The sequence below is a fragment of the Dermochelys coriacea genome, chromosome 1 (assembly GCF_009764565.3).
Source record: "Dermochelys coriacea isolate rDerCor1 chromosome 1, rDerCor1.pri.v4, whole genome shotgun sequence".
NCBI lineage: Eukaryota > Metazoa > Chordata > Testudines > Dermochelyidae > Dermochelys > Dermochelys coriacea.
In genome coordinates this window covers 164,869,631-164,895,884 of record NC_050068.2, presented here as the reverse complement: position 1 = coordinate 164,895,884, position 26,254 = coordinate 164,869,631, and the positions used below count along the sequence as shown (strand labels likewise).

Below are 26,254 nucleotides of genomic sequence, written 5' to 3'. Positions count from 1 at the left end.
AAAACCTCCAGCAAAGGAGCTTCCACAACTTCCTGAGGCAATTTGTTCTACTGTCCTACTGTAAGAATCTCTCCAGCTGACATAGGTTTCATACCTCAGAGTGATGTAGTTATACCAAAGTAAATGTGTAGGGTAGACCTGGCCTGAGAAGACTGAAGTCATGGGACTACTTACATCTAATCAGACCCGTAATGTCCCTGTACTTCTGTTCCTCCTCTGTCAAGTGCAGATAATATTTCTCTAGATCTGTAAAGATGCACTAAAGTTTGCAAGGCACTCAGGTACTATAGTGATGGGGAATATCTAAATCAGAGATTCTCAGCCTTTCCAGACTACTGTGCCCTTTCAGGAGTCTGATTTGTCTTGCGTACCCCCAAGTTTCACCTCACTTTAAAACTACTTGCTTACAAAATCAGGCATAAAAATACAAAACGTGTCACAGCCAACTACTGAAAAATTACTTATGTTCTCATTTTTACCATATAATTATAAATCAATTGAAATATAAATATTGTATAGTATAGTATAGAGAGCTGTGTAAACAAGTCATTGTCTGTATGAAATTTTAGTTTGTACCAGCTTTGCTAGTGCTTTTTATGTAGCTTGTTGTAAAACTAGGCAAATTATCTAGATGAGTTGATGTAGCCTTTGGAAGACCTCTGCATATCCCCACAGGTACACATACTCCTGCTTGAGAATCACTGATCTAGATGTATACTGGTGTATGTGCTGAGCACTGTTAACTCTGCTATTGATTCCAATGGCGGCTGAAGATGCTCTGTATCTAAACAGGGTCTGACCCACTGGGAATAGCTACAAATGTATGATTGTTAAGAGATATTTTTAAATGTATATGCACTAGGTAAGATTGTCATTATAGTAAATATATATAAAAATCCCAAAGAGCAGGACAGATGGTCCCAGAAAAAATGTAAGGTATTTGTAAAGGGAATTATATTTCCCCTTTTATTAGCAACCAACAGCTTTTGCCCCAGTTCCAGGGGTGGATAAATGGAAGAAGGTATCATTTCTCTTTGATAGTTACCCCGTGGTACATTAAGAGTGACAAACCTGAACCGTTTTTTCTTGTAAACTCCCGCCCACCACCTTTGCTACAATACTACAAGAAGGTAGCACAAGAAATTCCCACCGGCACACACGGGAGAAGGAGCTCGTGAGTGGATAACGAGGGGAGAGCCGAAAAGATCGATTTACACTAGGGTGACCAGAGAGGAGGTGTGAAAAATCGGGACACGGGTGGGGCGTAATAGGCATTTTGTAAGAAAAAGCCCCGAATACCGGGACTACGATGACCAGATGTCCCGATTTTATAGGGACAGTCACAATATTTGGGGCTTTGTCTTGTATAGACGCCTATTGCCCCCCCCCACCCTGTCCCGATTTTTCACACTTGCTGTCTGGTCACCCTAATCGGGACTGTCCCTATAAACACAGGACATCTGTCATCCGCGCTTACACCCAGTGGGGTGACTCGCATGATCTCGGCGATGGGTTTCTCCCCCCCGGGGGCTGGGCGCCCGGTCCGCCTGGAGATGGCGGGGGACTGGTTTGTCCTTCGCGGTCCCCAGCGGGATAGAGGAAGGTGGCAGCAAACGCCTCCCGGAGCTTTCACTTTACCCCAGTTCGAGGCCAGCGGCTCCTGCTCTGCAGCGCGCACGGCCCGGCGCTGCGGGGGCGTTTGCGAGCGCAGCGGGCGGCGCGTTTCCTCCCAGCGCCCCGCACTGGGGACACAGTTCACCTGCAGGGAGGAGGGCAGGGCCGGGCAGGGCCTGGCCTCGCCGGGCCGGGCCGGGCCGGGCGAGCTCGCCCAGTGCGGAGGCGGGACCAGGTGCCGGGCTGGGAAAGGACTGCGGGGCGGCGAGCGGGGGGCCTCCGCTGGGCAGCAGCCAGGCGGGCGCTCCTGCCGCACCGCGCCGCACCCCGCGGGCAGCCAGGGGGACCCGGCCGCCCCTTGCCATGGGCCGGCGTTTCCTGGCGCTGGTGGCCGGCTGTCTTCTCTCGTCGGGTGAGTGCCGGGGCGGCTCCTGCCGGGCGGCGACAGGGAGGCAGGAAGCGGGGGGGTCGCTGGGCTACTTCCCCGCGGGTCCTGGACCACGTGCGCCACAGCGGGGCTCCGGCACTTGCCCCGCCAGCGCCCCTTTCCCAAGGGAGCCCCCAGCGCGCAGGCGGCGGCGGCGGCGGCGGCGGCGCCTCCCCCCAGTGGCGCGGCAGGGGAACTAGCCGTGGCGCAGGAGCCCTGGGCGCTGGGCTCGCGTAGAGCAGAGCCGGGCCCCGCCCCGCCCCGCCGAGCTTCCAGCCCCCGAGCGGGGCTAGGGAGAAGGCGGGCTGCAGAGCCCCAGGGCGGGCTGGGCGCCCCCCAGGCGAGACTGGGCGCCAGCAGCCCCGCCCTCGTCACCTGCTCCGTAGGCAGCCCCGCGGAGGGAGCTGGGAGGAGGGGTTTGAGGGAGGATTTTTAGGTGGGGGAGAACTTGGTGCAGTTCCTGGCCCCCTCCCCCGGACTTGGATGACAAAACTCCCATCGACTTCAAGGGGGCCGGGATTTTGCCCTTAAACTTAGATCTTTGGCCAACACCATCTCAGGCTTTCCCCTCTCCACAGCCCTGACTTTCCCTCCAGCTCAGCTGGCTTAGCTGCAGACTCAAGCCACTTGAGGCAGGCATGTGTTCTTCCCCTCCCCATAGCCCCCAACAAAGGACATGGTGCTGAAACACGTCCATGGCACGGGACCGGGACAGATGTCCCCGGTTTGCCTCCTGGCACTATGGGAGTTGAGAGGGGTTGGTTGGGTAGTTCTCCAAGGGGACTGATTATAGAACCATAGAAGTGTAGGACTGGAAGGGACCTCAACAGGTCATCTAGTCCAGTCCCCTACACTTGAGACTAAGTAATAACTAGACCATTCCAGACAGGTGTTTGTCTAACCTGCTCTTAAACTTCTAATGATGGTGATTTCACAACCTCCCTAGGCTATTTATTCCAGTGCTTAGCCACCGTGACAGGAAGTTTTTCCTAATGTCCAACCTAAACCGCCCTTAGAATATCAGGGTTGGAAGGGACCTCATGAGGTCATCTACTCCAACCCCTGCTCAAAGCAGGACCAATCCCCAATTTTTGCCCCAGATCCCTAAATGGCCCTCTCAAGGATTGAACTCACAACCCTGCGTTTAGCAGGCCAATGCTCAAACCACTGAGCTATCCCTCCCCCTTGCTGCAATTTAAGCCTATGGCTGCTTCTCCTATCCTCAGAGGTTAAGGAGAACTGTTTTTCACCCTCCTCCCAGGAGTGGTGGAAGCTCCCTAAAAGTAGGGAGCCACCAGTGCCCGAACCATGGCTCTTCCCATGCACCGGCTCTTCCTCCCAAGACCCCGCCACCTGCTTGTTCCTCTCCACCTCTTCCCCCTCCCCCACCCCAATCATTTGCCCTCATGGCCAGTAAAAAGGGGGAGGGCATAGCCTCCCACTTTTAAAAGTGACGGGGCCATGGGCCCCTGGCCTGCCTCCTCTTTTTAACAACCTTTTATGTACTTGAAAACGGATATCCGGGTCATCGTCCCCCTCCCCAGTCTTCTCTTTTCCAGACTAAACCCAGTTTTTTCAATGTTTCCTCATAGGTCATGTTTTCTAGACTTTTAATCCTTTTTGTTGCTCTCCTTTGGACTTTCTCCAATTTGTCCACTTTCCTGAAATGTGGCGCCCAGAACTGGACCCATTACTTCAGCTGAGGCCTTATCAGCACTCAATAGAGTGGAAGAATTACTTATCATGTCTTTCTTACTCCTACCATACCCCTGGCCCTCGTGCTCAGTGCTACCAATTGAAAAAAAGCAGGCAATGCTCAGAAAAAAAAATCATGCCTATATTGTATATAATGGCTGTTGCAGCGGGATCAGGAGTTGACTGATCCTTGCAATTAAGTGTATGGTTTTCATTCCTGACTTCCCCAGTACTCTGCTGAGTTGCTTGGTTCTCAGGACTTCCCAAAGGCCCAGATCTGAGAAATCCCTATCTTTAAAACCCTTGTGCTGGGGCCACTTGGCCAATTCAGAACCTTTTCATTTTCAAAATATCAGTCTAGTGTACATTTACTCTAGAGTTTAAATATTGCTGCATTCTAATATCTTGTTTACACGATGTATGATTAGGGAAAGAGAATGGTCTTCAGCTGATCTTTGGTATTAATTAAATATTAAGAGTCAGATTTTCCTCTCAGTTGCACTGATATAATTCTATTGAAATCAAAAGACTATGAACAAGGATAATTTGACCCTCCAGATCAAGGGTGGGCAAACTTTTTGGCCTGAGGGCCACATCTGGGTATGGAAATTGTATGGCAGGCCATGAATGCTCACAAAATTGGGGGTTGGGGTGTGGAAGAGGGTGAGGGCTCCGGCTGGCGGTGTGGGCTCTGGAGTGGGGCCAGGGGTGAGGGGTTTGGAGTGCTGGGGGGACTGCAGGCTGGGGGTGGAGCAGAGGGGTTCAGAGTATGGGAGGGGGCTCCAGGCTGGGGCAGTGTGGGAGGGGCTCTGGGCTGGGGGTGCGGGTTCCAGGGTGAGGCCAGAAATTAGGGGTTCAGGATGCGGGGAGGGGGCTCCAGGCTGGGGCTGAGGGGTTCAGCGTGTGGGAAGGGGCTCCAGGCAGGGGATTGTGGTGTGGGGAGGGGGGCATGAGTGCTCTGGCTGGGGTGCAGGCTCTGGGGTGGGGCTGGGGATGAGGGATTTGAGGTGCAGGAGGGTGCTCTGGGCTGGAACTGAGGAGTTCAAAGGGTGGGAGTGGGATCAGGGCTGGGGCAGGAGGTTGGGACGTGGGAGGAGGTCAGGGGTGCGGGCTACGGGCGCCGCTTACCAGAAGCAGCTTCCGGAAGCAGCGGCATGTCCCCCCTCCAGCTCCTATGCAAAGGCACCAGCCAGGCGGCTCTGCGCACTGTCCCATCCACAGGTACCACACCTGCAGCTCCCATTGGCCGCAGTTCCTATGCATAGGAGCTTTCCCTATGCATAGGAGCCGGAGTGGGGACATGCCGTTGCTTCTGGGAGCTGTGCAGAGCCACAGCATGCGCAGAGCGGGGCAAGCCCCTGACCCCGCTCCCTAGCGGGCGCTCAAGGGCCAGATTTAAAGGTCTGATGGGCTGGATGCTGTTGCTTTGCCCACCCCTGCTCCACATCTAAGTGCATCGATCAGCCAAAGACCATGTGATTTGTGTAGGGGGAATATGTCTGAATAACTGAAACACCCCAGATTCCATGCAGCAACTGAAGAAAACAGCAGTGAAGAGAGAGCACTGGAGCTGATATTTATATTTTAAATGAAATTTGAACAATAAACATTTTAAAATAACATTTATACTATGGCCAGATAGAGCTACCGCAAATTACAACAGCTGAAAATCTGGCCCTGTGCTTATAGCGAAAGACTATCTTACTAAGTCTTAAAAGTGATCTGAAAAGGAATTTCTTTTTAAATGGATCTGAGCCTGAAACATTGGGGATAATTTGGGAGGGCCATTTTACTTTACAAATAAAATTAAGTGTTATCTGTTTGTTTCCACATTGCAAATAACAAGCATGTCAAGTTTGGCCTTTTATGGTTTTGCTGGAGGACTTTTGTGAAGGTGCTATTGTGGAGCTCTCACATGTAGTTGAAGGTGTGGGGTGATGAAATTTTAACAAAGGATTCATTGGGTAGTGGAGTCAATAGATAATAAAAATTAAAACTTCAAATAGTCTAAAATCCCTGCTCTTCTGAATTGCAGAGAGCTGAGACTCTTGCCTCCGTTGATGTTATCTTCTAATTAGTTCTCCAGTCAGACAGACAAGATGTGGTTTTTGGGAGAGATGAGGAAATCACCAAGCAGAACTTTTTTTAAACAAAAATCTTTCACGCCTCTTTTCATTTGTTTATGATGTATAAAGGGGCACAAATCCACTTCCCTTTCCAGGTCACTTTTATTTATGTTGTGTTGAAATCGTGAGTGTGGACAGTTGTGTAGCCCCTTTGGAGAAAATGAGGTACAATGGAAGCTTCTTGACCCAGACAGAAGGCTGCTTTGCCAAAACAGTGTTACCTCATGTTGTCTGCAACAGTTGATTTTCTTAGATTATTTTCTACACTAGGAAACTGGACATTTCTTTCCAGTTTTTCAGCAATGGTGTAGAGCTCTGAAAATGACATGGGGTGAAAAATAACTGTCTATACTGGACTTTATGCCCTTTGGAAGCACTGGGGAAGCTGCGCCGTTGCTGAAAAATTAGTAACCAATGTCCTAGTTCCAATAAGGCCCTAGTATAGATGGCCCCATAGAGGACTGGATGTGATTTCCTTTGGAGCCAGTCAGTGGCACTCTTGAGTTGGCCACAGAGGGTGTTGTAGAGTGTATGGGAGTCTGTACCTCCCTGTTTCCCATGGTTGAGCATAACACCTCTACAGCACTGATAACTTGTGACAGAGAGACAGTTTTGAACTTGGTCCATTTACAGTAGCTTCATCTTGGTCTACATTGAAAAGTTATGTTGGCATAGCTACATTGTTCACGGGTGTGAAAATCCACACCCCTGACCAACATAGCTAACAAACCCCCCAGTATAGATACAACTATGTCAATGAAAGATTGCTTCCATCTACATAGCTAACGTCTTCCAAGGTGGTGGTGTTTCTACACTGACAGAAAAACTCCTTCTGTTGGTGTGGACTGCATCTGCAGTATGGGTCTATGCCAGTATAGCAATGCCGGTATAGTCTCCGTAGCGTAAATATATCCTCAGTATGTAGCAGATCAGGAAATAGCTTGATGGCCAGAGATGAAATCCTGTTCTCACTGATGTGAATGGGACTTCTTCAATTGACTTTAATTAGCCAGAATTTCACCCCACAAGCTCATTTGGCAAGGAGAAAAGTGAAATACCAGAATTTCTTTAAATCAAAAATTCTAGATCAAAATTATGTACATAAGTGACATTCTCTTCTAATTTAATGGACGTTCTGACTGAAATTTTATGGGTACAGGAAGAGGTCACATTTGAGGAAGTAAACTCTGTACTTAAAATGGAGTTCTTGTATTAAAATTTAGTTTCTGTCTTGTGCAGGTGCATGGAGTGTACTTCTCACACATTAGTTTCATGCATTATTACATCTAAAATATGCACATAAAATTGCTAACTAGTTTTTTTTTTTTCTTAAAGAGCATGCACATTATTTGGTTTCTCTCCTGTGACTTAAAATGAAATCGGCTCTGAAGCACAACACTAAGAGCTGTGCTTTGTAACTGGCTTGACTGGTATAATTTCTAACTCATCTGCAAAGAATCAAAATGATGATCATAACTCAGTAGTCACGGAAACTACTAGTTAGCAGTACAGTATGTGTATATTCCAGCAATACTTCTAGTCTCTTTTCCAGTTTTCAAAAAGGGTTATTTGTTACTTGAGTCATTGGATGAACATAATTACACTGTTTGTTTGTTTTCAGCATTTTGGAATTGTGCGGCAACCAAAAAATGTAAGAATTAATTCAGTTACTTGAATAGCACTCTACAGTGGGATCCACCTACTTTCCAACAAAGAAAATATTACTTATACAGTCGAGTCTAAGGTAGGCTAGGAGCGTTGTGTATTTACACTTTGCAAGATGTCGTGGGATAAACTAAGTTTATAGTATTGTTCTTGTGACTTTTTTTTCCAGACGTGGACTGTCCCTTCTTTTGGCTTATGCCTAAGACACCTTCTCCTGAGCTATATCATATTAGAGGCCATGTTTTATAGTTTAATATTCATTAGTTGTCACATATCATCTGGAGTGGGAAACACTTGTAATCTTAACCGTAATCGGTCAGCTACATGTAAATTACATTTCTGTCACAGAAACTACTACTTCACAGTCTTAGTACTTATGCATTCTCCCACATTTGCCAATTTCTAATGCAGGCAACAGGTTCCACTTTTTCTCCAGAGCAATCTGTTTCTCAGGGCCCTCTACAGACATGGCTAGTGAAGTGCAGCAAGAATGTTCCCCTGTCTGCTGCCTCTGTGCTCAAAAGCAGAGGTTCTCAGCAGCTTACTCTGAGGCCTCTTTTTGTCAGGAATTTTTCCCAGGTTTCACTCCAGATTGGTCTTTGATTGGGAGGGGAAGAATTTTGTGGGGAGCACTCTAAAGAAGGCTGAGGACTCCTCTAGTCTAATATTAGATTCCTGGCTGCTTCAGTAGCTGAACAAAGCCTAGACAGCAAATTACCCCAATGAGTCAAAAGATTCATTTCTCGGCAAAGAAAGAGCAGAACCTTAGGGTGGGGGAATGTCAGACAGTTGGGTGCCTGTTGAGCAAGGGCCTCTAAAATGATGTAGAATACAAAGTAAGGGTGTCTGCTATGTCGGTCAGCGGGGGGAAGGTACGAGGGATGTGTGGGACCCCCAAACTGCCAGGATAGCAAGCTCCTATTCCGGGGTGGGCTCTAAGTACAAAACAGAAGTAACATTCCACATGTTAACTAGTACCCATTCAAGACCTGGGCGTATAATGAAAGATTAGGATCGTGTAAGGCCTATCCAAAGGACCATTTGTAGAAGGTGAGAATTAGACTGAAAATTCAGGCATAGTTGAACTTGGCTTTGGTATCAGGCATTTTCTGTTTGCTCAATCAGGATTTGCAGGTGCCAAGTCAGAGCAAAAATATGCTTTTTGCTGAATGGTCACCTTAATCTCTATCTTTATCATAAAGTAATAGTGGACTATCCTAATAGATATTATGTGTCTAATACCTATATATAAGTATGTGTGATAGATATATCAATGTTCTTATTTTATTTTTTTTTTCGGCTAATGATTTTTGGCTGAGTGATAATTAGCAATGTTAATACATGGTGAGTGAGTACTGCCACTTACCTGCTTCACTGAAATGAAGGATATTTCTTGTTCCTAATATATGACTTTGATGCAATTCTTTTGCCTCCTATACAGCAGTCTTTATAACAGGAATGTGTGTGAGAACATTGTCATCACGGAGTGTGACTTCTCTTCTCTGTCTGTATATGGAAACTACATCTTGCGAGTCAGAGCTGAATCAGAGAACGAAGAGTCTGACTGGGTGAACACAATCTTTAAGCCACTTGATGACAGTAAGGCTTCCCCTACATGGGAAACTTTTGCCCACTAACAGTGAACTGTTAATTAAATAAAATTGCAATTTATCTGAATAAGTAGAGATATTAAAATACAGATTACTTAAAATAATTTGCAAATTTAAAACAAAGTATGAAATATCCGAGTCCTATTTGGTATACTTTTGGGAAGAGGAGAGTTGCTCTCACAAATACTTCTGGGGGAATTCTGCACCAAAAAATTAAACATTCTGTTTACAATATTTTCAAATTCTGCAAAATTCTGCATATTTTATTTGTCAAAATAACACAAGTTTCAATTATTTTGGTCATTTATTTCAAAATACCTGTCAGCAAGTATGTCTGTAACAATACAGACAACAAAAATTCAGGAAATGTTTTTTGCAAATAGATTCCTTACTAGGCATATTAATACAGAACTCTGTGTAATAATTCATTTAAACTACAATACAGAAATGTATTTCCTGCACCCCTCAGTAGCGGTGCAAAGGGTTGGAGGAGTCAGGGGTAATGGAGGAGCTCAGGGAGAGGGAAGTAATTGCTGGGAAGGAGTCTGGGTGAACTTGGAGGGTTGGGTATGGGTGGGAAAAGTATGGAACAGCTTTTTGTGGGAGGCAGGGAGGGATTGTTAGGGAGCTTCCCGCATGTAAACCCTGGCTGATCCTTCGCCTCCCCTTCGGTCAGCGCATCTGCCTCTCGTCGTCCTTCGTTCCGTTCTGTGTCACGCACTCCCTCTGTTTCCCCGTCCATGTTTCCCTGCACCCCCATGTGTTGCACCCCCTGTCCATGTGTCCGTCCATCCCCACGTAGACACTCACTCCCCCCCATCCCATGTGGCCCTGAACCCACCTCCCTGTCACCATGTGTTTCTGTTTCCCCCACCCAGCCACTCTCCTGTTCCTATGTGGCTCTGCACCTCCACTCCCATTTAGCCCCCTTCCCCACTCTGTCTTCCCCCACTAGCCCTTATGAGTCCCTGTCTGACCACCCAGCAGCCCCATGCTGTCTGTCTTCCCATATCTGCTTTCTCCTGACCTGGCCTGACAGGCGCTGTGAAGAAGGCAGGCTCTTTCTCTTCCCTAACTGGCTGGGAGCTGCTGCTTTGTTTTATTGCCACAATGCCCTCTGGTAGGCAAAAGGCAGAAGTGCAACAACATTTTGGCAGAAACTTTTTTCTGCAAAAAAAATTAAAAATATTCATGGCTCATTAATTCCGCGCAAATGAAGTGGTGCAGAATTCCCCCAGGAGTACAGAAAATGTAGTAAAATCAAAAGTATATGTAGGTCATCACTGACTATTCTTCCATTCTGAGACATCTTTTGAGGGATTTTCTCACACACACACACACACACGCACACACACGTATAGATATAGCTATATATTCCCCCACTAAAAAAATATTGCATACAAATATTTAGAGCAGGCGTGCTTTACATCCAAGGATTCTAACTTCCTACATATTTAAATCAGTTCAGCCACTTTCTTGTTACTAAGCCGGGGGAAAAAATTAACTCTCCTCCCCCCTCCCCACTCCACCCCATCCTATATTTGGACATGTTCAAGGGGAAAAAATTTACTCTTCAATTAAAAAAAATCATTTTGAAAGTACCATGTTTGCTGTCTTGTATGAAAGGTGGTCGAACTTGGCGCTTCATCACTTCCTTATAGCAGAGATCTTGGACAGCATGCTGTTGTCTGAGTTTGGGGGGAACAGGATCTTTGTCAATGCATTCTCAAAATTACTTCATCCATCAGAAAACACTAATGTTGTCAGACTATCCAAAACTTCTATTTCTCCACTGCACAGATGTTAATGGGAAACTACGCAAGAGGCCTCTTTGGTTTCTCTACCTCTAGAAACAATTCTTAGTTTTCCCTTCTTCTCTGGCTTGGTTTGGATTTTCTTAAAGCTTAACCTTTCTAGTCCTTGGTTTTCAGAGTTTAAGTTTCCAGTCTCATTTTCCCAGTGCAATTGTTATTTATATCAGGATAGTGTTTATGACATAATTTTTCCATATTAAATTCCAAATTCATAAGATGTGGTAGCCATTGCTCTTTGATCTCTTCACTTGGACATCTCTCTGTAAACTCACTCCCATATCCATGCACTAACTCTTGAAGGACTTTTAAAAAAAGACTTTAAAGCATTGATCAGTTTAAAGTATTAATTGAGAAAAATTCCTCACAGTAGGACAAGAACATGACCAGTTACTCTCTAGGAAATCTGAAAATGCTTACAAGGGAAAGGTTGGTTGCATACATTAGTGCAAATGTAATACTTAAGGAAGAAAAAGAAATTTGGAAAATGAGAACACGTTTTGGGGGTTTGTGTTTTTTCCAAAGCTTAACTTGGAGAGAATTAAAACTGTCCAACCAGAAAAGCTGAACTATAACATAGAAAATTGAAGTATTTAACAAATATTATGAGAGTTTGGGGACAGAAAGAGTATTACTTAGGATGAACCCCCATATCAGAGAACAAAACCATTAACAAGTCAGAGTTTTATAAAGAATTGCATTGAAAACAGGATTTTGATTCACATTTCAAGGAAAGAGTTAACTTCTAAGCAACAAAAGCCAATTTATAATTGGACTAAAGAGTCTATGTATAAAACTAATTGAGGGAGCAGCACTGGTGAAATCTGCAATGTAGATAGGACTCTTAATCACTGTGTCATTTTTACCAAAGTATTATTTAATACTGCTCAGAGCACCTAACCAGGTGTATTATATGTGTATCTTAGTTTCCACCAGCATTACCACCAACAGAGTTGTAGTTGTTGGGAAATTACAGACCCTAATGTATAGATGCAGCCTAGGAACATCAGAGTCACCAATGGGGAAATTTTTCCATAACTTTTAACCAGTTGGAATTACCATGTAGCCAAGGCTGCCACAGCCAGAAATGTTTTTATAACTAGTTTGAATTTCTGGAAAAATGCAAAGCCTTGTCTACATTGAGCTGCTTCTTAAAATCTCTCACTGATGCTGTAGCCCTGGTGTAACTTCACTACTGGTAGCAATGGTTGGAGTGCTAGTGTAAACTGACCATCGGCATTTTTACAACCTGAGTGCAGGTTTAGATGAGAAGCACCCATACAGTGGTTCAGGTGGAACATTGGGAGAGTTTATGAAAGAGTTCATTGTAGACACAACCTAACTGAGGACTAAAGTACTCACTAAACTAAGATATTTGGTGGAACAAAAATATAGTAAAGTAGCCAGTTTCAAAATATAAAATATATCCTTTGATGTAAAAAAGAATTAATAAATTCAGAAGCAATTCAAGAGTTGCAGTTTCTCAAATGAGTTGCAATGAGGAGAGCAATAAAAACACTTCACCAGAAATTTTCCTCAGCGAAGTCTGATGTCTCTGAGCTGCATCTCCATGGGGACATGCAGGCAATAAGATGCCCTGGGAGCGGGTTCCTTAGTATTCTTACCTCTTCCATTAGTAAAAGCAGCTGGCAGGACAGAACTGAGGGTGGCTTAGTGAGTGGAGGAGGCACAGACACCAAAAATGTCTTCTATTTAAATGACAGGTTTCAGAGTAGCAGCCGTGTTAGTCTGTATTCGCAAAAAGAAAAGGAGTACCGGTGGCACCTTAGAGACTAACAAATTTATTAGAGCATAAGCTTTCGTGAGCTACAGCTCACTTCATCATCGGATGCATTTGGAGTTTTCCACCAAATGCATCCGATGAAGTGAGCTGTAGCTCACGAAAGCTTATGCTCTAATAAATTTGTTAGTCTCTAAGGTGCCACCGGTACTCCTTTTCTTTTTTCTATTTAAATGAGACAACTGAGTGAGGTAATATCTTTTTTCTTAGACCAACTTTTGTGGTTGGGACCAACACAGCTACAATTATACTGTATACAGCAATGGAAGATAATCTATTAAAGTGTAAAGACAAATTCATTTTATGACACATCTGTGAATGAAGAGTTTGTTTATCCTTGATTCTTTGAGATGAAAGTTTTCTTCAAGTAAATAAGATTGATAGTGATTAGATGTAGTGCTGTATGCCATATAAAAATATCAATCTGAGAACAGCGTGAGAAATCATATTTTTGTGATTTTTTTTTCTCCTCTCTTCTCATATAGCAATCATTGGACCACCTGATGTAAAAGTGAAATCTGAATCCGGATCTTTGCATGTAGATTTCACAGGCCCTGTTGTTGTACAAGGGTCGGACAAGTGGCCTTTAAAGAAATATTATGGCTCTTGGGCTTACAGGGTGCTATACTGGAAAAAAAGCAATAGTGAAGAGGTAACTTTTGCTGAATTGACTATTGTGTAACTCTGCTTTACAGCTGCAGCTTTGAACAAGCATTTCTAGTTATAACACAATATTGATAATGTTCTGAGACATAACATTGCTGAAGCAAAAACAAGATCTCTGAAAGTTACAATGTCATCAGGAACTTGTAATTGTCACAATCTGCATTCAGTAGCAAGCTGGCAGAGAGAATGAGTAACCACCGACTAAATTAGGCATAAATTATCCTTCCATAGTTAGAAATAGTTATTAAATTATGAGGGTTTATTCCCTTTATGCATCAATGTTTTTATTTTTTCAGTGGTATATACTGCAATCATCACAACAGTACCAATGCACGCTGCACAAAAAAACAAATGTAACTTAAAAGTGCCTACATAGGTAATATCTAGGGATGTGATGAATAGCTGTTCTGCAACCAAATATATGTGATTCAATCAGTTTTGCTAGAATGATCTATTGTACAATACTGGCTTGAAAAAAGACTGGATTTTGGATGCTTAACATGGCTGCTGCCATAGGGTCAGTTTCTCTCCCGCTACCATCTTCCCTGTCATCAGACATAATCTATTTACTCACTTCCATTATGGTCACCCTCCCCTAAGCTAGAGAGAGATTCTCTCCCAGAGGTGGGCATGCTCCACAGCCCCACAGACTCCACCACACTATATGCATGGACATTTTTTTTTAAATAAATAATAAGTTAATTATAGTATCATAGAATCTTGCTTTTGATCCAAGAAAGACAGAAATTTCTATCAATATCAATAGGAATAACTAAAGGAGTACTTGTGGCACCTTAGAGACTAACAAATTTATTAGAGCATAAGCTTTCGTGAGCTACAGCTCACTTCATCGGATGCATTTGGTGGAAAAAACCTTTTTTTTTTTCCACCAAATGCATCCGATGAAGTGAGCTGTAGCTCACGAAAGCTTATGCTCTAATAAATTTGTTAGTCTCTAAGGTGCCACAAGTACTCCTTTTCTTTTTTGCGAATACAGACTAACACGGCTGCTACTCTGAAAAATGGGAATAACTAGATCTCTGTACAACACAGGAAATTTTTATACATGAAGACTTTGGTGCAGCTGCATTTCTGATTCATATTAGGTATCCTTCACAATTCCCAATCTAGTACTTAATACGCAGTTCCAGAAATAAAGGAATCTTCTCATCCCAAACACCTTATTAGTCCCAGCTCATGAATAATTGAGGAAGAGGGGGAAAAGAGTGTTTATTCTGTAGGGAAAGTCAGTGATTCCATACATAGTCAAGCAACCTTTGGCAAACTGCCAAAGGGAGCAAGTTACCCAAAGGGAGATTTCACTGAGAATACTCTGGTTCCAGTACTAGAGTGCAAACCTGGGAGATTCCCTCAGTGTTTAAAGAGGAGTCCAAGAAGTGCCAGACAATGGGATTTCATTAGCGCTTTTTTTTTTTTAAGTTAGTACTTGAATAGTTTGTTCGAGTATATTTATTCCCTCAAAGCAACCAAGTCTCCTAAGATCCACCACAAAAAAAAATGTGTCCTAGTTTACTGTAAGCCATGTCTATAAATAACCGCACTTTTAGCTGGTGTCACCTAGTGTGATGTTGCACAGGGAGAGAGGCAATCTCTTTTGGTAGCACCTTCTTAACCATATAAGGATTTATACTCTTAAAACCAATACCATTAAACGTACCCAGAAGAAGATGGAAAAAGTCAGTGCGGTGAACAATTGCACAAAGTACATACATTGATCAGCTGTTTTAATCAGGCAGTGTGTCACATTCTACGTTAGCTAAAGTATGAGTGGTCTTCATATATAACCCTAAATAGAGTGTGTTGCATGAACACTTGTTTGGTTTTGTTAGTTGCATGATTTTTTTAAAATACTGCTATTTAAAATTCTGTGTACATTTATATAATAGCTTTAGAGTCCCTCTTTTTGTTACAGTGTTTCTCTTGGAAAATTCTTTTATGGTATAGTGAAAGAGACTAACTGTAAGTCTGATCACAAGAAACTTAGAGCCCACTTCCGGTTGTTGGTCAACCAGCTTAGGAGCTAGGATTTCAATGCTGTTACAGCTTTTGTTTTGGAAGGTGATTATTTTCACCATCAATAGGATGTTCTAAAATAGAAAGGAATTTGAAGTCAGCTGATTAATTTTAATATTTGCAGTGTCCTTTTTAAGTAATTCTTAAAAGGAAACTTTTCTTTGATTCTTGTCAAGTAAGTAATATGGAAAATTACAAAACTGTTTTAACAGCTGATATTTTAAACTTTCACTTTTTCAGGTACTATATACTGTGTAAATCCAATCTATAGTGCAGCTACAAATGCAAAGACTACTAAATGGTGTTGTAACTAGAAACTAGAGGCTGTAGTTTGTTCATTTATTGGAACTTGAATTTGCCTTTGAATTTTCTGTATTCTTCTTTGATATAGGTTGAAACCACAGATACTAAATATAACTCAGAAATATTATCTGGTTTGGACCCTTGGACAATATATTGCCTTCAAGTTCAAGCAGTTATTCCTGAATGGAACAAAATAGGAGAACTGAGTGAGGAGTTCTGTGATAGGACAACTGATAATGGTAATAGCTAACACACCAGTACATTATAAACATCCTGATTAATTATGAAACACTGTAAGGCACTCATTGATTGACATAAAAGAAACAAAAACGTGCATGTAAACCTTCAGAAATGTTTTGGTACTTCCGTATTGTTCATTGTGATATCCAAGCATATCTCTAATTTGCAAAAAAAATTTGAAACCTTCATGCCAGAAAAAAGGAGAGCTTTAATTCAGTCTCTTATAACTACAAATAGTAATACACAACAGATGAAATTTACTCCAGTGCAGAGGACCCAGATGAGGCACATGCACCCCTAAAGCTCTTCAAAGCAAGATTTAAGTGCAATTTAAGTGGTGCATAGGCCTTGCGCTGGCCCCTCTGCACAGGCGTAAACTTCATCTACCCATAAACCAATTTACATTTGTTTGTGAACCCTTTGGCTTCCACAGGTATAGCTGAGAGTAGAATTTGGCGCTATATTGCAAAGTCTGATTCTGTTTACATTTTGTAACAGAATTACATTGTTGAATTTTTATTTTTTTTAATGGATAGAGCTCAGTCATGCTTTCTTTTTCTGTTCTCATGTTTAAAATCTTTAATTAGGCAAGCATGCCAGAGAATCAGTTTTCTTCATGGTTACAAAAAGCATGCAATTTATTAGTCAAGGTAGATCTTCCAAAGCAGTGAATTCCTGATCCACTGAAGTCAATGTAAGTTTTGCCCTTGTCTCCAGTGGGACTCAGATTGTACCTAAGATGTTTTTCTCTGGGTGCAATCCAAAGCTACCGTTATTATCAACTCTCAGTATAAACAACTAGTTTCTTTGTTTAAATATTTATTTTATGCAACTATACCAGTAAGTACGAATCATAAAAAATTCTCCAGTGTAATCTCTGCAATGCCTAATCAAGTTTCCAGTCTTTCATTTTTTTTATAGCACTAACCTCACAGTGGAAACTGGCTGAACGCTCCAATTTCCAACCACTCCACCTCAATAGCTATCTATGGAATAGCTATTTATGGTGGCCATAGCCACCAACAGTCAGGTGGACTCCTTTTAGAAGAGAGCTTTGTGTTTTTCATTTAAAAGGAAAAGTGCAGTCCCAGATTAATTAGTAAGCGGCTGCTTAACAATCATAGACAGCTTTAAAGTGATACCTTGATCAATGTTTATTCATATCACATGCTGTGACAACCCTGTGCATAAAACCAAGCTTCAGAAGACACAATATTTTGGAAGTTAAGGAATTTTGGACTACCACCACCTCCAAATTAGTTGTCATTTTTGTTACCATTATTTCATTTTTCCTTTAGAGCGAAACAGAATTCAGTGCTCTGGTTTGAAGCATCCAGGAATAAGTATACTGGGAGTTTACATGTTGTTACCCTCCTTTTCCCCCTCCCCGCATTTACCTAGAATTTTTTTCTTTCTGTAAATGTATACATATCATGGCTGTAGGTTAAACTTATCTAGTAAGAATATCTTGAGTGGTTGAAGTAAAAACAAAGGTTGATACATATTTTTTGTTCCCAAAAGGAAGAATGTATTTGTTCGTTCATCAAAATAGTTGTTAATATGAAAAAGTGGAGGAAAAAATGTTTTATTCGCTTACGAGAATTAAATTTTAAAAATTGTATTTTCATAATAATAATAAAGAATAATCAGATTAAGAAGAATTCTTCTTGTTGTCTCTTGCAGGTGTAACTCCAGTGTGGATAACTGTCACTGTTCTTCTAGTATCAATGTTGGTTGTTCTAGTATCAGTTCCTGCCTGTTTCTTTACCTTTTCTTATGTATATCGACAGGCCAGATATGTCTTCTGCCCTGTGTATTCTTTTCCACAACATCTGAAGGAGGTTTGTATATTTGTATTCTACATAAAATAATTAAGTAAGCCTTCCAGAAGAGCCTTTTGTCTGTCAAAGACCCCCAAAAAGCTTGCAACTCTTCTGATTAATGCATGTGAACCTTCTGACAGCAGTTCCTCGTTCTTACCCATGCACCTGGATAATTAACTGGCTGTGTTAGTGTTACACAGGTTTTGCCTGAAGTGAATATATGGGGTAATGCTGGTTATTAGGCGCGCAAGCTAAAAACTCAGGTGCAGTGTATATGTTGCAAAATAATAGATATGAGTCTTAGCAGCTGTATGGTATGATCTATTTAAGCTATGTCATCTTTGGTTACTTTAGTTCACTTGTGATAAACTGCTTGTGTGTTTGACTATCATTTCAAACCCTCAATCAACTGCAAAAGTTGATTAATCTGCTACCAAAGACTTTGGACCAAACTGAGCAGTAATTCAAGTGAGTGTAAATAGTGACATAATGTGACTTGATTCAGCATTCAGTTGGCTTCATTCCACAACCTTCTCCCACACTGCATAGCGACTGGGCCACACTTTAAATTATTACAGACATAGCTATGTAGGTCAGGGGTGTGACAAAACCACACCCCATAGTGACATAGCTATGCTGACAATCCTTCCCCCCCCCCCCATGTAAATGCAACTATGCTAACAGTACAGGGCTTCTAACAGCATAACTAACCTTGTTTTCGGATGTGATTTTCTTATACAGGTAGAACTCCTTCTGTCAGTGTACGCTGCATCTAGGGGGCTATGCCAGCATATACTCTGTTAGCATTAGGATGACCAGACATCCTGATAAAATCTGGACTGTCGCGATTTTTAGTCTTTGTCCCGCGTCCCGACCGATGCACGGTCAGGACGCCATTTGTCCCGATATTGCAGCTTTTCCGCTCCGGCATTTGGGGTGGTTTTGTTTTGGGGGGGGGGGCGGTTGGTTTTTGGGTTTTTTTTGTTGGTTTTGTTTTTTTGGGTTTTTTTCTTTACTTCCCCCATGTGTCCCAATATTTTCTTCTTTTCATCTGGTCACCCTAGTTAGCATAGACATAACCTAGTACCTTACTCCATCGTCCGTTTCTGTTGATTTCTATGGCACTACTCAGAATGAGTAAGAGTGGTGTCACTTTTTAGTAAATGATGAAATCTTACTCATCTGATATGTTCTAACAGAATGCTTTAAAGGAAGCATTCAAAAGCTCAGCCATATCACTGAGACACTATGGGTGAGGTAATACCTTATTTGACCAACTTCTGTTGGTGAGAGAGACAAGCTTTCGAGGTTCACAGAGCTGCTCTTCAGGTCTGGGGAATGTGCTCGGTGTCACAGCTAAATACAAGGTAGAACAGATTGTGTAGCATAAGTAGTTGACACACATTTCAAGGAACTATTCAAGGTGAAGTGGCCCGTTAACCCACCTCCAGCAATGAGGAAAGAAGAGGCGAAGAAGGACAGTTGGAGGGTTGTTAGTGGGTTATATATTATTTTAATAAACCATAAATCCTGTCTCTCTACTCAGTCCCTGATTTTTAGAGTCTAGCAAAGTAATTAATTTAAGCTCCCAGGCTCATCTTTTGTAGTGTGTTTTTTGTTTGTTTTTGTTTGGTTTTTTTCCTTCTTTTTAGTCATTTACCCATATGTTGGTGATTTTAAAACCTTGTTTTACAAATTATGTGCATGCTTTAGAAACTGGATATTTTTGATTTGCATGTTTTCTCCCCTTCTCCCCCCCCATTCCTAAATTCAATAAATAAGTAAATAAATTCTATTCAAGACTGTTAAGAATGCAAAACAGAAGCCATGTGGATTTGTTCTAAATTTTAGCCTAAGGCTGGCCTCTTGTGGTTGGTTTAATATTACAGCCAAGGACCATTTAGATCAGTGGTTTTCAACCTTTTTTCATATGCGAACACCTAAAAAAAAAAATGTGAATGAAGGTGCGGACTCCTTTGGAAATTCAATCTGTGGTCTGTAGACCCCTACCACAGAAGTCTTCAATTATAAATGTTGCATGTGTTTGGCAAAGCATTTGACACAGCGTAAGAAAGGGCACTAAACCGGGCTTTGATTGTAACAACAACACTTCCAGGTTTTGACTGCAGGTGGGGATATTCAGATAATTTTGATTTATCAGAAAAATAGAATGCCTTTTCTGGGATCTGAAACTTTATTTTTATAGTCACCGTTTGCAGTCCCCTTAACCATAATCTGCAGAACCCCTGAGGTCCACAGACCACAGGTTGAAAACCACTGATTTAGACTGTCCAGAATGAAGGGAGGAAACATATGTTTAAGTAGTGCTTTATGTTTCTAAGAGGTTTGTAATCACATTTTGCCTCATCTGCTCCGTGGTCACTTCATTTTTAAAAATAAGTTAATATGAAATGTTTCCCAGTGTGGAGGAGGGCCTTGTCCCTTTGTGAGTTGAAAATACCCATGTTCAGTGCAAGTATATGTAAGAAATCTGTGAATATTTAGAAGAAATACATAATTCCATTTTAGGTGTTCTTTTCTCTCCTCAGTATACACACAATGCCCCTTAAAGTTAAAGGAGGTTAGATATGTATTTTGTGAAGAGAAGACCCTTAAAAATTTTTATTGTGTTAGACGTTTGTAGGAAAATATAACAATATCCCAGGGTGGAATTGATTTAAATCACTAGTCAGGAAGACTCTATTTAATCATGGATTTCTACATAAAAGTGCATTCTTGTTGGTTGTTATAACCTTAATACATATTCTTCACAACTCAGAGATAGATGTAGGTTTCAGTTTTAGAAGGTACACACTCTACATTTTTAAAGTGATTTATTTTGAAAACTTTTCGGATTAGTTTTACAACTATATCAAAAAATGAATGATTGTTTGGTTATTTCATTTACCAAAGGTAATTGAAGAAGATATTTATGAAGTTATTGGGAGGTTGAACTATCTCCAATTCAATAGTTTAATCATTAATATTTAGAGGATTTTCTTGCCATGCTGTATTGGGAGGAGAATATCACCAGACAGACATTTAAATTTTTTATTTAACTAAAACAACAACGTTATGTATTCTGGATTTTTTTCTTCAACAGCAAACATATAATATTATAACAAAACAAGCATATGAATTTTGAATTTAGTTAAACATTCAAGTTTTTTAAAATCAGGTTTGTTTTTGTTAAAATTGTTTAACTGAAATATTTAAAAAAAAATTAAATCTACTATGTCAGCCAGGTCAACATGAGAAACTTAAAATATTTGGCTTCTGCAGCCAACTCAGTCGTCTTCACTTTCGTTTTCCTGTTTGTTCATAATCTGGAAAAGAAAAAAAGCTTTCCTGCTTTTTCAGGTCCCAAACTGTCAGGGTTCCTTCCCCACTCTGAAGTCTAGGGTACAGATGTGGGGACCCGCATGAAAGACCCCCTAAGCTTATTCTTACCAGCTTAGGTTAAAAACTTGCCCAAGTAAAAAAAAAAAAAAAAAAAAGAAAAAAAAAAAAAAAAAAACAAACTTTGCCTTGTTCTTGAACAGTGTGGCTGACACCACCAAGCGTTTAAAACAAGAACAGGGAAAGAGCCCACTTGGAGACGTCTTCCCCCAAAATCCCCCCAAGCCCTATACCCCATTTTCTGGGGAATGCTTGATAATAATCCTCACCAATTTGTACAGGTGAACACAGATCCAAACCCTTGGATCTTAAGAACAATGAAAAATCAATCAGGTTCTTAAAAGAACAATTTTAATTAGAGAAAAGGTAAAAGAATCACCTCTGTAAAATCAGGATGGAAAATACTTTACAGGGTATTCAGATTCAAAACACAGAGGATCCCCCTCTGGGCAAAACCTTAAAGTTACAGAAAACAGGAATAAACCTCCCTCTTAACACAGGGAAAATTCACATAAACTAATCTGCCTTGCCTGGTTTACCTATACTGGTTGCAATATTGGAGACTTGGATTAGGATGCGTTGAGAAGATGGATTTCTGTCTGGCCTCTCTCAGTCCCAAGAGAGAACAACCACGTAAACAAAGAACACAAACAAAAGCCTCAAGATTTGAAAGTATCTTGTCCCCTTATTGGTCCTTTGGGTCAGGTGCCAGCCAGGTTAGCTGAGCTTCTTAACCCTTTACAGGTAACAGGATGTTGCCTCTGGCCAGAAGGGATTTTATAGCACTGTATACAGAAAGGTGGTTACCTTTCCCTTTATATTTATGACATAAATGATTTCTCAATTTGGAATGAATTAGTCCAAAGGAAGAAAATCTTTCTATACCTGCAGAAGAAGCTACTGCTGTTGAAAGTGAAGTTATCACTTCAACAGACTCTGAACCAAGTGCTTAAGTGACTTCCATCAGTTCACTGGTGTGACTTTCTTTAAAACATCAGCAAACATATAGTTCTTGAATGGTTCACTCTTAGCGCTGAAGTTTATTATAGTTGGCATTATGGAGGGGTGATTGCTGGATGTCCATGTCATAGCCAACTCCTCTTCTTCAGCAGTTAAGGTTTGACCCTGGTACCGAGTATTGAGAATATTTGCAAGAAAATGAGCTGGCGATAGTGTTTGTCCCATTCGTTTTTTTTAATGCTTGTAACTTAACTCTGTCATTGCACATTTCTCTTTTTAAGATCTCACTCAGTTCCTTCCAAATTTCAATAGCGTCAGCAATAAAACCGTTATTTCCCTGCATTTTTTTTCAAGGCTACAGAAATAGGCTTCAGGTTACGCAGCATGTTTTCAATATTTCTCTTAAACCCAATGTTGAGAACTTCGGCTGTGACAGTGCCATCTGTTTTTTCACGATTTTGTTCACAAACTGTCATCAGATTAGACCAATTCTTGATATAGTGCTCAAAACAGTCCACTGAGTTCCATCGCACATCTTGTGGGAAAGTTAGTTTGGTTCCTCCCACTTTTTTCAAGCAGCTGCTACAAAGTGATTGTTACAGAAGAATTTTGCAATTTCAATAACATTAGCCTTCATTTCTGGAACACTGAAGTCTTTGGATAGGAGGTGCATCAAATGAGCACTTCAACCCTATGTTATTAGCTTGGGACTCTCTTCTATATAATTTATTCTCATCTTGGATACATTTGCAGCATTGTCTGTAACCAAGCTGCGTACTAGACATTTGAATTTTTTTCACAGTTTGTTATAGCTTTTACTGCTGCTACTTGTAAGTATTCTGCTGTGTGTGCATTTCCTGATGTATCAATTGTTTCTGTAAGGAAGACATTCCCTTCTTCTGTTGTCACGCAAGCACATACAACAGGATCATTGTGGACATTGCTCCACCCATCAAAACTCAGGTTAACAATTTTACCCTCTAGACCTTTTTCACACTGCTCAATTTCTTTCATACACTTTATCCAGCAATTTACCTGTGACATCTGCTCTGTTGGGTGAACTGTATCCTTGTCTTAATGACTGAACCATGTTAATGAAGTGTGGGTTCTCAATCATACGGAAAGGAGAATTTGTTCCATAAACAAACCGGGCAATTTTTTCATCAATTACCTTTTTGTAATCTGCTGGTTCTTATCACAAATTTATCTATGGTTATTTCTAGATGATGGAAATTTTTTTTTTCCTTTTTGCTACAGTGATATATTGTGGCTATGTGACAATCTTGATGTGACCGAAACACTATCATTGGTAGATAACTCTGAAACTATAGAAAATGATGGTGATCTTGAAGGTGGATAGTCTTCAGAATCCTGTATGTTGAGGATGGATTCTTCTAAACAAAATAAGTCAATGCAGTTATTTAATTATTATTACCATTACTACTTCTTTAGTATTCCTCATTACGTTCACTGACACTCAGTACTACTTTAAGGGTGAAATTGTGAAAGGAAGATCTGCCTATTTTAGCTATTTATTTTATCACAACTGCCTCTCAAATGATAGTACCGTCGAGTAACAACTATATTTTTGCTCAAACATGAGAATTCAAGAATAGTCCAGAAGGAAGACAGGCAGTCCTTAAGAAAGAAGTATGAAATAAAAAAGTTTACCAACCTGAAGATCCTACATGTTCCTTTCATCATCTTCAACGCAGCTTCCTCCTGAGAAGGAACACTTGTTCCTTTGGGCACTGTTTCATTTGGATAATCAGGCCTTGCATTTCTTTGTTGCACTGTTTGCATTTTGCACGCATGCCTGTCTTACCCACAGTAGAGGAACTTCAATAAAATATTCCCAAACTGGGTGTCTCTTACAGCCTGCTTCCAGGGCTGGCTCTGTTTTTTGCCGCCCCAAGCAGGAAAAAAAAAAAATCCTGCCGAATAAGACGAAGCCAGAGAGAACAGGAACGTCGGAGGGAGTTGCTGCCGAATTACCGCCGATGGCGAGACCTGAGTCAGAAGAGTTGCTGCCAGAATGCCGCCCCTTCAGCAGCGCCGCCCCAGGTACCAGCTTGCTTAGCTGGTGCCTAGAGCCAGCCCTGCCTGCTGCCATTATAGGTTTTCCCTTCTAGTGAGAGAATGGTATGGTAGAACTCAAATCAATGAAGGCTACACTCAAAGACCTCAGGACTTCTGGAATATGCTGCTCAAACAGTTTTGCTTTTGTTTCTATTGCCTGTCCCTCCCCTCTCACATTTTATCTCCAGACTTCTTCTCCCTATCCAGATCTAGTCCGCCCCCAACAATCTTCTATTCGTTGAAATTTTTGAAACTCTGCACTTTTGGAGAGACGTAAGGGATTGACTCTGTGTACAAATTTGCAGAGTGACGATAGGGTTGATGTCTGTTATTTCTTACCTTTATTTATTTATTTTATTTATTTATTTATTTAAAACAATTTTTTCTGTTAACAAGCATGTTACCTCTCGAGACATCCATAGTTTGAGAACTGCAAAACTAATAATTTCTGATGGCATCTTCTAGACTGAGCACTGAGTCCCATTGGGTAGATAGAAAGATTAACCTAAATAATCTATACAGAAACCCCTGGAACCACGTAAGATTGGGTGCCTAATCCATGAACTATTAGGACTCATTTACAAAACTTTTCTTAAACATTACATTAATATATTGTCTCCTACTATAGAATTAGAATGTATAATTCCTATTCCGTGATGAGATATCTTTGAGCTGTAATGTATTTTAATTAAAATTATCTTTAGATAGGTTTTTTCCTCAAAGCATTTTATCAAAAAAAATCTGATTTAAATTTAAAAAATCTTTTTTTTGTTGTTTTTTTTGTTTTTTAAATCATAGATGTTTATCCACCCTGATGCATCCTAAAATTGTTTGGGAGGGGTAACATGTAACTTTATTTTCTTTTAATTTGGGCGGGGGAGAGGGGAACCATTGAGAACTACCTCCAGTGTCTCATTTTAGAACTCCAGTTGAGAATTAAATAAGCCAAAATGAAGGACACAAGAACAGTGCAGCAATAATATAAGATGATTTGCTTAATGTCCATAATATTCTGTGTAACCTCCAGTTTCTTCATGCAGATTCTGATACAGTGTAACTCATTCAAACTGCTCTCTGCGTAACAGAAGGCTGGTCATGTTCCCTGACAAAAATGAGTAACATTCACTAATCCGTTGATTATGTGAAGGTGTCAGATACCTCTGAAACTCTTGGCTTAAATTGAGTTGCACTATAACCTAAGAGTTTCAGAGGTATCTGAAACCTTCACATAAACAGAGTAATGAATGTTACTCATTTTTGTAAGGGAATATGACCAGGCTTCTGTTGAGCAGAGAGTTGTTTGAATGAGGCCTTATCTTCACTACAGAGTTAGGTTGACATAAAGCAGCTAATGTCGACGTAAGTCTGTAAGTGTCTGCACTAAAATGTAGCTCCCACCCATGTAACTCATCCACTACACTGACTTAATAACTCCACCTCCATGAGAGGCGTAGTGTTTAGGTCAATGTAGTTAGGTCAACGCAGTATCAGTGTAGACGCTGCGTCGTTTATGTCGACTGTTGCCTTTCAAAAGTCATCCCGCAATGCCCCATGCTGACAGTTAAATCGAGGCAAGTGCTCCTGGTGAGGATGCGCACCCCCAACACAAGGAGCATTGTGTGGATATGCAAAAGTGATGTAATCGCTGCAGTGGCTGTAAGTTGACGTGACTTCAGTCGACTTAATTTTGTAGTGTAGACTTGCCCTGAGTTACACTTTATCAGAATGTGCATCAAGAAACTGTAGGTAATACAGAATGTTATGGACATTAAGGGCAGGTCTACATTAGAAATTTACAGCTGCATTAGTGTAGCTGTGTTGCTGTAGCACATCTGATGAAAATGCTTTAAGCTGATAGGAGAGAGCTCTCCCGTCAGCTTAATAACTCCACCTCCACAAGAGGGAGTAGCTATGTTGGCAGTGTCCTTCAGTGCAGTGAATCGATGGTCAGAAAGAGGAAGGAGGCCACTTGGGGTATCTGCCCCTTCTTTTTATAGTCCT

At 41.3% G+C, this 26,254-nt stretch overlaps 1 protein-coding gene and 1 long non-coding RNA gene across 2 annotated transcripts in view; one reads left to right on the top strand and one right to left on the bottom strand.

Annotated features, from left to right (window-relative positions):
• The first annotated feature begins 760 nt into the window (after nucleotides 1-760).
• IL10RB (interleukin 10 receptor subunit beta) overlaps nucleotides 761-26,254 on the top strand; it is a 28,692-nt gene continuing 3,198 nt past the window's right edge. Inside the window, 10 exon segments of the mRNA XM_043505692.1 lie at nucleotides 761-793; nucleotides 1,598-2,026; nucleotides 7,484-7,529; nucleotides 7,532-7,569; nucleotides 7,571-7,606; nucleotides 7,939-8,006; nucleotides 8,969-9,126; nucleotides 13,235-13,401; nucleotides 15,841-15,991; nucleotides 17,676-17,833. Coding sequence (XP_043361627.1) covers nucleotides 761-793; nucleotides 1,598-2,026; nucleotides 7,484-7,529; nucleotides 7,532-7,569; nucleotides 7,571-7,606; nucleotides 7,939-8,006; nucleotides 8,969-9,126; nucleotides 13,235-13,401; nucleotides 15,841-15,991; nucleotides 17,676-17,833 — 1,284 coding nt within the window.
• LOC122458791 lies at nucleotides 23,370-24,218 on the bottom strand. The gene is made up of 2 exons (XR_006279060.1): nucleotides 23,850-24,218; nucleotides 23,370-23,568 (listed from the first exon to the last, which is right to left on the bottom strand). It is a non-coding gene; the product is annotated as an uncharacterized LOC122458791 (long non-coding RNA).